At 38.5% G+C, this 13,359-nt stretch overlaps 1 protein-coding gene across 12 annotated transcripts in view; it reads left to right on the top strand.

The window, feature by feature from the left end:
• The first annotated feature begins 746 nt into the window (after positions 1-746).
• Positions 747-13,359, top strand: part of LOC119734853 (voltage-dependent T-type calcium channel subunit alpha-1I-like) — a 63,266-nt gene continuing 50,653 nt past the window's right edge. For 10 of the 12 annotated variants that reach the window (XM_038208442.1, XM_038208443.1, XM_038208446.1 and 7 more), the window contains exons 1-5: positions 747-984; positions 3,529-3,549; positions 9,714-9,811; positions 10,371-10,545; positions 11,223-11,520. In XM_038208442.1, coding sequence (XP_038064370.1) covers positions 761-984; positions 3,529-3,549; positions 9,714-9,811; positions 10,371-10,545; positions 11,223-11,520 — 816 coding nt within the window. In that variant the 5' untranslated portion in view covers positions 747-760. The remainder of the gene's footprint in view (positions 985-3,528; positions 3,550-9,713; positions 9,812-10,370; positions 10,546-11,222; positions 11,521-13,359) is intronic. The other 2 variants (XM_038208450.1, XM_038208444.1) reach the window with 1 other exon arrangement.

Here is a 13,359-nt window from a genome sequence, read left to right as displayed (position 1 = left end):
GGGCAGCCTGTCACAGCATGCATTAACACATCATGTAACAATACGTTAACCTTGACATTTGCCGGTAGTGGCTTGAAATTCTTTATATGGCCAGGCCCATCATGCAATGCTTGCTCAGGAGACTTTGTTTGTGTTGTGTTTCATGTAAAGGCATTGCCTCTTGGTTCTCGCAGGTTTTTTTTTCTTTTCAATTTGTGATGCAAATGACAAGCTAAGACAGCTGTCAAATTGTTTTTTTTTTATTGTAAATGTCGTAAGTGTACAGAGAGTGATAATATTATAAGAAGTAACTTTATTTAGAAATAAAAAAATTAGTAGCAAGATGTGAAACTAATGTACATAATGTAGTGTACAGTTTTTTGATTAAATTAACCCTAACCTTCCCAACTCCATCAAAATCCATCCCCCCATTTTGGCAGATGAGCCATGTGTACCAATCAACGGTAATTTCAACGGATTTGGTCCTGAAGCATTATGTGAAGCAGAGTGAGTAATGGATTCTGATGGACAGGTCCTTCACTTAGTAAAACTAAGTGTGGAGTTAGGGATTGACCAAAACATCCAACAAGATGTAGTCAATTTATAGTGTTGGGTTTTGCCATCCCCTGTCATCATTTATTTAACAGTCACTTATCTACAGTTTTAAAGGGAAGGCTTTTAAACAGTTGGCCATTTTGCCATTAAGTGGGCCATTTTGACAGCTATTTTGTTGCCATATTCTCCTTAACTTTCTTTCCTCACTTGGTTTGAGCGTATCAGCATGGCGGTCATCATTCTCAACTGCATCACACTAGGCATGTACCAGCCCTGTGAGAAGGAATGCACCTCCACTCGATGCGTGGTCCTAGAAGGCTTCGATCATTTCATCTTTGCTTTCTTCGCCGCCGAAATGGTGGTCAAACTCCTGGCGCTAGGAGTTCGGGGAAAATCAGGGTACTTCTTCGAGACCTGGAATCGTCTAGATTGCTTCATTGTCTTTGCCGGGTAAGTAGTTTCTGTGTGTGTGCTTGTTTCTTGATGCACTTTGGTATCACTGCATGAAGCTGTCTTCATAAATGTCGAGATCTTCTAGTTTTATTTTTCTTATTTCCAAGAGGAAATAATAATGTATTCAAAATTTGTACAGTTGTTGTAGTGTAACCGAGCTGATGTTTTATAGTTCATGCCGAAAAAGTCTATTACCTGTACATTCGAGTAACAATGCTTTTGGATTATTTGACTGAAGTTGTTTAATGCATAACCCGTTCAGCTGACAAAATTAAACTTTATTTACTATAAATGTTACTTTCTAAAACTGAAGCAGGTAAAAACTGTAGGAAACCAGCTCTGAGTGATATAAAAAAAGTATATGAATTTTACAGAAAAGCTCCATGAGTAGCAGAGAAAATAAATACCCTATCTTTATGTTTTTATTTGATTATATTTGTACTCAAATACAGGTTATCTGAAGAGAAAATTTACTCTTAGTCTAAATTTACTATTAGTCTAAATTTTCTGAAGTACGTTTTTTGTGGAAATTTATACTCTCATTGGATAGTTTCTTTTAATGTGTTTAACCACTTCAAAAATGTTCGAAGTATACATCACTGGGAAAAGTCAAACTTGAGCAGGTTTTGGCGCTAACTATATAAACTAAGCTAACTAATAAAGCCATAGTTCGACTAACTTCACTTGAACACACAGGGTGGTTGGACTGCTATGGTTGACTATTTGGAACCGGAGCATGGGGCAAGGTTGCATCGTTGGTTACCAACAGCCGCGTGCATCATAAAGCACAAGGAGCCCGGACTTACAAGTTTTGATCATTGTGGTTGACCAAGTGGCATTTAGACGTTGCTTTTAGTGCCCTATTAGTTACGCCACAGATCAACCACTAGTCGACTATGCTCCTCGCCTGAATTTGCTCAAAGCTGACATACATGCATATGAGGGTTTGCAGTGAGGCCATGTCTGAATTGCTTGGCTACGGCTTGAAATTACACACGTGTCTATGGGAAGTGGCTGCAGCCACTAACATAGACACGTGTGTAATTTCAAGCCACAGCCATTAATTCGGACACGGCCTGAGATGCAATACTGGCTGTGTACAAGGACATTGGGCCATAGTTTACCTCTTGGTGGCAGTAGACTGATAAGGTCCTCATGACCTCAAATATCAGGATAAGGTCACGTCCTTAAGCGGCCTTCAGAGCTGCGGCTATGTAGTACAGCGACAAGTTTTATAAGGTTCAACAAGAGGCTTCGCTTGCAAGATTCGGCTACATTTTTCAGTGTATAGCATGTATAGTCTGTACACAACGTATCAAAAACAGAAGCATTTGTTTATAAAGCACGGTGCTTAAATGCACTGTTGCACAGAGTATACACATAGCGGTCACCGTCGCTAGACCAACTGTCCCGAATTTCCGTGGAGCCCTTTAAGACTGATAGATGAGAAGAAGGAAGCGCCGCGGGCGATGTTTGCTGCGAATCGATTTTCTAGTATCTTTGGTCCTCTCTGAGCGGATCAAGTCTTGGGAGTGACCTGTTCCGGAGAGCCAGCAGACAGCAAGACGAACCGGAAGGTGATGGCAAAACCCACCGAGAATAAACAACTGTGCTTAATGGAAATTCGACGACCCAGTTTCATGGGGCTGATGCTTAGTAAAACATAGCATGGCCCAGTCAGTGACGACATTTAAACCATGAAAATGAACTAAGTTTTAAAATTCTTTCCCAATAAAAGATTTTGTTTTCATTTGAAAATATAGATGGGATAGTGATCATGATAATGACCAGTTGCACTTGTTTGGATGTCAATAGTGGCGCACCCAAGGGGGGGGGGGCCTTGGGGGCTTTTGCCCCTCCCCCCCCCAAAAAAAGAGGTCATCAATTTTTTTTTTTTGGGGGGGGGGAGGTTATTTGGTTTTTTTAGTCCCACGATTTGACCTTGTTGATAAATGTGGCCTATTTTCGAGTAGTATAATGGGTGTGTAAGTGGCGCCACCAACGTCAAAATAGTCCGCCCCCCAAAAAATCCCACATTTTATTTTCTACCGCCAAACACTTGGGCAACATTTTCTGATTTTTTTTTGGAGCCCCCCTCCTCCAAAGCCAAATCCTGAGTGCGCCACTGGGTGTCATGGAAGGGCAGTGATTTTTTTGGTGTTACATTTTTTTACAGTAACATGTAATCATTCCTGAATTCAAGGCTAACGGTTTCTTTTTTACAGATTGTTGTCGACACCTTATGGCTATAGCCTTTGTCTTTATTATACATTTTGTTTATAGAAAATACTGTATGATTTGTGAATGGCGTGATAAATGTATTTATTCTTGCTTGAATACATCAGCTTCAAGTTGACTTCAGATATTGGACAGAATAAATGTTTTTCTCCTTTCCTATAACTTGACTTATAATTAAGTCTTAGTCTGATGTTTAATTCCCTTGTTGAAAAATCCCACTGTTGGTTTCATATCTGGTGACCTTTTCTGTGTTTCTTAATTAAATCCTTCCTTTCTTTCCCCTGCCATTTGGTGAAAAAAAAGACTTACAGAATATACCATGGAGTAAGTTTTACCTGTGTCCATTTTTTTGATGTTCAAAACAGTAATTTAACATAGCTGTCATTTACATGTGCACCTTGAGTCAGCCATCTTGGGGCGGCACAGACGTGCACGTATGCAACATATCTGTCTGACACGGCCGGTGTGTTGAGTTTCACTGCTTAAAAATGCACAGGCGGCTGTAAGCACTTCAAAGTCAGCGTGCGGCAAACATGCATTGAAATTCTACAAACGCAGTCCCGAGTGTTTGTTATTGGAACGAAAAAAGGCTAGAGTGCCGCGGCAGAGATTTCTGTGGTCATAAGCGTAAACTTGAAATTTCAGTCAGCAGAACGGTGTTGCATACGTGCGTGTGGGGTGTGTCCCTTTAACGTCCGTAGGATTAAAGAAATTTAACACCGAGAGTAACACTGATGTATGCGACCGACTTTAGACTTGATGAGGTCTGGCCTGCAAGGAGCATGATTAAAATGACTCTCCAGTGACCCCCGTTGAGTTGTTCGTTCCGTAAACCCATCCTCTCGAGCTTTCCTTACAAGTCTCAAAACGACACTCCAACGACAGTAGAAAAAGGAGTGTCAGTCGGTCAAATATTTTCCCCGTGGCCTTTTGAAAAGTATGCCATATCTTATCCCATGAAGGATCTGCCCAAGTGGGTCTCACGCGAGATCCGCTTTTCACTGATATGTCCGATAGCGCATGAATATTCAAATATTTTTTTGCCGAGATTTCCTTTCTCTTTTATGAGGATGGGTTTGAATGGGTAACGAATGACAGAACTCAATGGTGAATGCATTTTGTAGACCTTTATATGGATAGCCATCAGACTAAAAATGTGTGGTGAAGGTTCAAGTAGCGCTGCACGTAGGGGCAATTCACAGTAAACGAAATTCCAATACATTAACGGAAATGTCCCCACAATGCAATGCAACATGTTCCTTCACTGCCATTTCTGGTCTTTCCATAAAAAAGTCTGCATACTGTCAAACTTGGGATCACTGGAGATCATAATGTAGGAATTGTTAGAACTTATTCGGATATCCAATTTTTTTCCGTTCATACATGTAATCACAAAACTCATATCCAGCACTCACTCATCATGTGTTGTCAGAATGCAAGTCACATTGGTCATCTTCTTATACACTGTTTTTTTTTCTTCGGAGATCGCATTATGGGCACCATTACTGTGTATGTTATTATAGTGTGATGATTGCAACATTGTGTGTGGGACATGTGAAGCATGTTGAGCCACTCTTTTGACTGATGTTCTATCAGCATGATATGACTTGAGGCGTGTGCAAGTTTTGCCTGTGTTCCTGAACGAAAAAAAAACAACCAAGGACCCCATCTTTCCATGTCACCAGCCCATGCACAAATCTCACAGATGCTTTGCATGCATGCTGTAAGCCCGTAACCTTAAAATAAATGTTAAAAGCAATGCTTTAACATTTTGTCTTTTACATTTCGTTTAAAGAAAGTCCTTCTTTAATTCAGTTTCTTATTATTTTTAAGAATTATATAGAAACTATATTCCAGTGGAAAGTACCAAATGGATGATTTTAAATTGAAGTTGGCTTGAAGAAAGATATATTTTAATTTTGATTTCTCCCCCCCCCCAACAAAAGCAAGTGTTCGATGAAATAAAAAAGAATATCAAATATCGTACTCTCCGCTTATACTTTTCAGCCATTTGGTTATTTGTCTGATTTCACTCGGTTTCCCCACTGTCAGCCTCCTGCATTGTATGTGACCAATGCCATTAATATTGCATCTGCATGGATGGTGGCTGTTCCCATGGCAACAGTGTTCTCTCGCAATCTGATTAATCCGATAACATGCCTTGCAAAAGAAATATGGCCGTGTCGGATCATAGTGCTGGACAGCAGAAAATTTAATTGAGCGGGCCTCTGTCATCTGACTTCTGTCATCAAACATACATGTACTGCCTACATGTACCTAAATAGGCTTTACCTTTATGCGTAATGTCGACTTAATGTATGTTTACACATAATAATATGATTAAACCCTAAATTCTAATGCACTAAATATTATAACATTAGACTTACATAGTTTAGTGTACCTATTGACATTGATTGATACAAAAAATTTAAGGTAAGCCAAAGTAAAACAATCAAATGCCTGCTAATGAAAACTCATGATCTCTTACACAAACTAGCACGTTGGAAACCCCGCAAATCTCCACAGAAAATTCCATCAAATTTGTAACCTTCTTAACAACCTTATAAAAAAAAGATTGTTTTAAAAATGTATGTTAATTGGACACAAAATTAACACTAAATAGTTTCAAGTATACATCAACTGTTTGGACATGTATAAAAAATTTCCTGAACGTATGCAAACCATTGAAAATGCAAATTCATCTCATCTTCCAAGTTTATTATCAGTGTGATTGTCTACAAAGATAATGGAACTCTTCTTATTAGTATTACTTCCTGTTGGCCTACTTTGAACACGTCCATCGCAAACAATGCAAGCGTGCAGCATTTGAAGGCACATTAGATTACAAACTGTTTGATCGTGATGATCAAAGTCCAAGATTTCTGCATTTTAAACACCTGTGGTTTAAAAGAAACCTGCCATACACAAACTTGATTAACGCGAACATGTTTAAGACAGATCTTATTCTATTTTTTTCACTAAATTTTTTTTTTTATGAAATACATTTATACTCCTGGGCGGAGAGAGGAAATTGTAGTAAAGTGTCTTGCCCAAGAACACAAGCCCCATGATCCGAATTAATCCCCGTTGGATTGGACAATGGCTCTCTATGCCTACAATTATGAACCGATAAAAGCAATCGAATTTGACATCATAACAAAGTTTGTATCTCAACTTATTGTGGAAACATGCATGCCTAAATCTGACTAGCGTCTGTTTTATAATAGAGCACATGTTGAAAGAAAGCAATATCTCTGCCTAAAATTTCTTTTAACAATTCCTTTCAGCAAGACAAGACATAGGACACTGTTCAGAATGTAACACTTTTTTCTTCCTTAAGTGATTAATGTTTGTGTTGCCTTCACGTCATGAACATGAAACAGAAGTAGAGAGATTCTTTAGGCCTACCGGTACATCGTGCTGTCCTTGTGTCATGCGTGGCTTAATCCGTAATAACGTTGGCATGCATTCAGGTCGGTAATAACATTGGCATGCGGCATGATTGCGTTTCCGTTTACATATGTCAGATTTGATACATGAGCACGCAACATGAGTTACAGTCAGTGAAACGCAAAGCTCCAATACTCCCTGATGCAACCGTCCACCGAAAGTCATTTCTCAAAAAGTTTTTATTTGAAAAGCAGATAAGAAATTGACACGCCAGCACATGTGTCTCTGATTATTACTGCAGCGGTTCTGGTACAAGTGTTGTAACTTGACTCCTTTTCCAAGTCTTTTAGTACAGTGAAATATAAGATACGAATAAAATCGAGGTATTTGAATGAGTAGGATCTATGAGTTATTAGACACAGAACATGCCACAAATATGTCAGCAGATTTTACCTATTATCAAAAACCCAAACATTCAGACCACACTTTCTGGTTCTCAAGCTTAATTGTTATCGTATTACGTTATATTTGAGTATGCCTGTCTAACTTGGAAATGGACTGATTTTATAACATGTACATGTGATATATTTATGGTGCCCACTGCCCAGCATGTTTGACATACCGTATGTTGCACTGATCTGTCGCATTCATGATACTTGGCTCATCCTAAGGCTCACGTTTTGCACAAACTCTTGTCAAATCACCTCCCCTCACTGCATTGACATTGTCTCCATGGTAACATCTGTATGATGCATTCGTAATGTGTCCATGATCACGCTCACCATACCAGACATCGTAACCAAGTCATCATCATCAGCCAAATTTCTTTTGTCCTCTGTTGCTAAATCAAATTGTACATACTAGGAGGAATCTCTCTTTTGGAAAAAAAGTCTTCAAACAAATGTGGTAGAGGGGGCAGTAAGTAGCATGACATTAGCAGTTTTTCCCTATTTTTGCCAATACTTGTTCAACATTTGAATCAGGGTAAAGGCTATAACTTGAGTTCAACTAAATTTAGCTGCAGTTTTTGTTTTTAAACCAAAAAAAAGAAAGATATTAAATCAAAAGTGGACAGAACCTATTTTCTGTCAATTTGTAACTGCAAATGGTTACTCACTAACAAAACCTGCTCTGCACTTTCAATTCAATTTACCTTGCATACTGATTCGGATTTTGAAACAGGTTTTGACATATTCAAGTTTTTGCAAACATTTATGGTAAGGGAAATACTGCTTCACTTGACTGAACCCTTTACCATGCCTTGTTTTCAAACGTGTTTGGAAATTTCAGAAGCATTCTAAAACCTTGGGAAATTAAAATAGTTGAACGAAATGTCGGGGGAAAAATGTGATAGATGTGTCAGGTTTTGTATAAAGACTGCCAAACAAAGAATGGGATATGACATTTGAAATACTTTCATTAAACTGTTACGTCACAGAGGTGAAAACAAAATTTGGCTGATGATAATGACTGTGCTGTCTTTGAAAAAAATAAAATCTTATTTCATAAAAATGGACACAGAAGGACCTTTCTCTTTTAAGGTACATGAAGTCCCTGGGTTTTTAATCTCTTCATGAACCTCGTAATTTTTTTCTTCTTCTACCCTGTCATCCATGTTACCTCTTCTCTCATTTCTGGCCGCCAATCTTTTTTTTCTTTTTCTAACTATGTATCATTTTAAAACTGATATAAACCAGTAACAATCAGATTTTTCAAAGTCACTACCAAATCTTCTGTGAAGCCAGTGAGAAATGCATCATTCTATGTGGTGAGCAAAAAATAATAATCCAAAGTAGGATAAAAAAAAAAAAAAAAAAACCCTGAGTGTCTCGCTTGAACAAAACCTTCGTATCCCCAAAATGGAACCAAAAAGTTTGGGAGATCGAATAGGACTTCAGTCGATACCAAAAAAAAGAGACGGTTCTTTCTTGTTCATTTTATATGTCTGTGATTTGATAATTATTTGATTTTTTTTTTCTTCTGAAAATTTTTGCCATCTTTGGTTGTACAGCAAGCATCATTTTTGTTCATATATCTGAGGGTTGGGGCTTATATCCAACGAGGCTAGCCTGAATTTCTTTTCCGCACCACATATAGAGGAGCTTTCTCACTGGCATTGCGTGTAGACTAATCCACAAATGTGGTACCGGGAATAACAACATGTTTATTTTTAAGATTATTAACTTTTTTTTCAAATAGAAAATAAGTTTTTATTATACTCATGAGTAATATATATGTATGTGGATTTAGTAATTTTTACAGATCACAGCGTCATGTAGACCATCATGCATCTGGGTACTGTCGTATCTAAGATGCTGCCGTAGTGCTGCAATTAGCAAGACCTTGGAATTTCAGACAAAGTTACCATTAGGTGCTGCATAAACAACGTTTTTCTGTGCTTTGCACGTCCGTTCGGCTTCTTCTGCTACACAGTGTTTAAACATTGACATTAATAAGTACCTTACAAGACGATGCACAATGTAATGAGCAAATGCTTCGTGAACATACATGTACAAGACCATTGAGCGCAGCATTCATGTGTTACTATGTCTAGATCTCTAGACAGCGTGCCTCATTTAAAGGTATACATGTAGGCATCTCATAAGTGCAGCATTCATGTGTTACTATGTCTGGAACTCCACTTCGTTTTTTTTAAAGGTATAAATTGAATGGTAATCCATCAGAAATGAGGGTATTTTCCTCAAATGGTTAGCCTCAACATGGAGTAAGCGCCAACCTCCAGAAATGTTCGTCCTGACTTGATACCAACGTGCCTTGTTTTTAGTTTAAACCTCTCCCGTTATTGTGTTGAAGCAGAGTGTATGTACATGTATGCTGACATCATTTAGATATATGTTTATGTATTTTATCTCTTATTGATTTGATTCAGTAGTGTGCAATTTTCATGTACAAAACACATTATTAATTCAACTAACGTCCATGTATGCACATTCATAATGTAAAAATGTTAAAATTTAAGTCACGATAAATGATTCATATGCAGTAGCTTGTACATACATGTATTACTACCTAGAGACTAACAAACGTCATTTTTGTTTCATGCTAACTAGAAAGTTGATTGATGTGTTTGTTTACAGGGCTTTGGAATATTCGCTACAGTTAGAAAACATGAATCTTACAGCTATACGTACGATTCGAGTTCTCCGACCGTTAAGAGCCATCAATAGAATTCCAAGTGAGTGTGGAAGAATAGTTTCTTTCTACTTTCTAAATTTCAAGGCATTATTTCTAAAAGCCTCCGTGAATCCTCCATATTGTCTACAATGTACAGGAATTCAATGGCTTATTTGCTTAACTTGATACGTAATTGGAATTTTAGATGATGAAATTTAAGTTGGGCGTTGGAAAGTTTGTAACAATATACTTGATTTGTCAAAGCCACACCAGATGTTTACAGTCAAATTCTGTGCTATGCATAAGTGCATTCTAGATTAGTGAAAGAATTAAACACTCTACATGTGACAACTCAAATTTTGCTATTAAAACTAGTTTACTTTATCGAAACACTTTTTGTGTCAATTTTGTTCTGGAATCTTCCTCCCTCAATCCTACAGAGTCCTTCCAAACCTGTTGGATTTTGAAAAATCTTCCAGGGTTAGGGTTAAAGTTTGAAATAAGTTCCAACCCACGCTTCAGAGCATTGCTTCACGTATCATCATTCTTACTGGAAACTTTTCATTAACTTGAATGTAATTTGAAGTCTTGAACTTTGTTATGTTTTCTTTCGTTTCTAGGTCTACGCATCTTAGTCATGCTCCTGCTGGACACATTACCCATGTTGGGGAATGTGCTCATGTTGTGTTTCTTTGTCTTCTTCATCTTTGGGATCATCGGGGTGCAGCTGTGGAAGGGTCTGCTCAGAAACAGGTGTTTTCTAGACCTGCCTGACAATGCCTCTGTAGGAGCAGGGTAAGATCGGTCACACTCTAGCACTGTAGTCAGGTGGTCATGGGTTCGATTCCCACCCACGTTTACTTGTGAATTCATTTACTGCTACTTTTAGAAACCTTTTTTTTTAGAAACCTGCTACTTTTAGTTTGAAATCGGTGTGCACGGCCGCACTCACTTGGTTATATAGAGAGAGTTATACAGGACTGGAACACATTGCCGCTGTTTGCCTGGTGCTCACGCAAATACAATTGTGCTGATCTAGAATACATTTAATGTGCGTACATCACGCCATTTAGGCTCAAACCAGTGTGCATACTCAATGTTTCCTTCCAACGGACTTCTCACGAGTGGTCACAAAGTGCAGGTCTGCCAACTGTCACAAATTGAGCGTGAAACTCACGCATTTCAGGTTATTCTCATGCTCTCACGCCCTCTCGGGATTTCTCACGCTAAAATATATGTATATATATATAAATAATTGACTCTTAACTCGAAAATGGTATTTAAATTGGGATCTTTTGCTCCAAACAATTGGTTAAAGTGGTCAGAAATTGCCTGAGATCGTACCACAGAGTGTCTAAAATCCAAAAACTTGGTTTATGATTTTGACAGTCATTATCTAAAAAAAATGTGTATATCACTTATTTGTTCAATGCCAATTCCTCACCTCTTTTATGTTATAAATCTGTTCACAGGTACGACGTGCCATCGTACTACACATTGCCAGACATATACCTGGACCACGTATGCAGTTTTAAATCAGACGCAGGGGACCTACACTGCGATTCTGACCATAAAGAGAAATTTCTTGTAGGAGAACAAGTCTGCAACGCGTCCGCCTCCCTCTACACAAACAATTCATACAACAGCAATTTGACGGAGTGTGTGGATTGGAACCAGTACTATTCCGTGTGTCAAACTAGCGAGAACAATCCATATCTCGGGTCCATTTCTTTTGATAATATACTGTATGCATGGGTCGCCATTTTCCAGGTGAGTTTATCCATATTTCAGATTTTAACTTAAACTGAAGACAAAGGCCATTTCTGAAAGCTGGGTTTTGTATCTAGCTTTGGCTCCTGGCTTCAGTTGTGATCTCAAACCCCTGACTATGGGAAACCTGGCACAAAATGCATTGATTTTCTGCTACCAAAGTCTGGCATGTTATTATTTTGTTAGTGATTCTTATGAAATGGAGCCGAACTGCAAACAGAACCAAGGTTTCAAAAATAGCCAAATTGGCATGTTGTCAATTTGATGTTAATTTTAAAGCGACAGTCACAACAGACATGACAGACAAATCAAATTGAAGTCGTGTGTAAAATACACATCAACAGATTCTGTGAAAATTCTATCAAAGGTCACTGATCTGATCTTTTGATCAGAACCGTCCTGCTGACACTAGCAAGATCAGTGGTCAGACATCTGCACTAGTGAGCAGGAGGTTGTGGGTTCGCATCCCACCCAAGTAAATCTTGCCAAGTGTTAATTTCAGAAAGTACTCAGTTGAAAGTTCTAAGATTTCAAAACAATAACAGTCAGTCCAGTTGTATTGTCCTTGTAAAAAGAAAAAGTAAAGTCTGTCCCGAGCCTATGTGGCCCATCAGGCCGGTGTTTGTCTCCGGTTTCAGTAGCATGAAACGACTGAGAATATTTCTACTTCCCCTGGATGGGATGCCAGTCCATCGCAGGTTACTCCCCAGCTAATGCCAGTACACATTTATAGTCCTGGGTGGAGAGAGGCAAGTGGGGGTGACGTGGCTTGCCCAAGGACACAACATATGACCAGCAGCTGGATTCGAACCCCTGACCCTCTGATCAGGAGTCACATACCCTAACTGCTAGGCCACACTTCCCCACAATAATGTCCTTGTGCACATGCATAAACACTATAAACAAAATTCTTGAGAGATTAAACTTAATATAAGTTAACTTCTTTGCTGTACAATTTAAAACAAATTGGCCCCTGGATTCCGACAGTACCACAACGTTGCTATTTCGACGTCACATAATACAGTGATGTGAAGACAGGCTTACAAAATAGCGCCTGACATTACACCTAATTCTGCCGTATGCACGGACATGATTGGAAATTCATGAGAAGGATTACGTTGAATGGCACTTGGCGATCAGATGGTTGTCATGGAGACCATATAATGTCTTTTCTTGTGGATAATCAATTCCATGCGCTGAGTATGTGAAATTATGCACGCCGCATGAGTGCGCAAAGTCCGTGGTAAGACTAATGATGCAAATATCAAAAACCTTTGTACTTTTGTAACTGCAGGATCCTTTTGAGCCTAGACTCAGTTTATCCTTTTTACAAATGCATAATATTTTCGCTTAATCACTCACATATTATTTTCTTAAAGGAATTATGGGACATAGTTGGTAGACGCACTGGTCAGTTTGTGTCTCTTGGTTAGCCTCAGAAAATATCAACTGAAGATTTTGGTATGAAATGCATTTTGCAAGAAAACAAACAAACTTCGTGCCCAAAATGGCAACATTAACTTATATTTTGACCCCAACATGACAAACTAACAAGGTCTACAAAATTCAGAAGTATAGCACTTCATAGAGTGTTAAAAAGTGGTGTCAGCGACAATTTTTCTAATAGCCGTTATGAAGAATTTAACATCGTCATTTGACCAGAAAAGCACTTACGTAAAGCTCGATTACCGTGAACCTAAATAATGTAGCCCATCCTGTTTAGTTATGTTAACCACTTGACATTGAAAGCGACATTCAATTTAAACCTGTGCAAATTGTACAGCATGTGAAAGGATTCGAAAGGCACGAAGTTATGATAATTTGATTTCAAGTAAAGCA

Source organism: Patiria miniata, unplaced genomic scaffold, assembly GCF_015706575.1.
Source record: "Patiria miniata isolate m_02_andy unplaced genomic scaffold, ASM1570657v1 HiC_scaffold_28, whole genome shotgun sequence".
NCBI lineage: Eukaryota > Metazoa > Echinodermata > Asteroidea > Valvatida > Asterinidae > Patiria > Patiria miniata.
The sequence above is the reverse complement of the archived record's forward strand: the minus strand, read 5'-3'. Positions and strand labels throughout refer to the sequence as shown.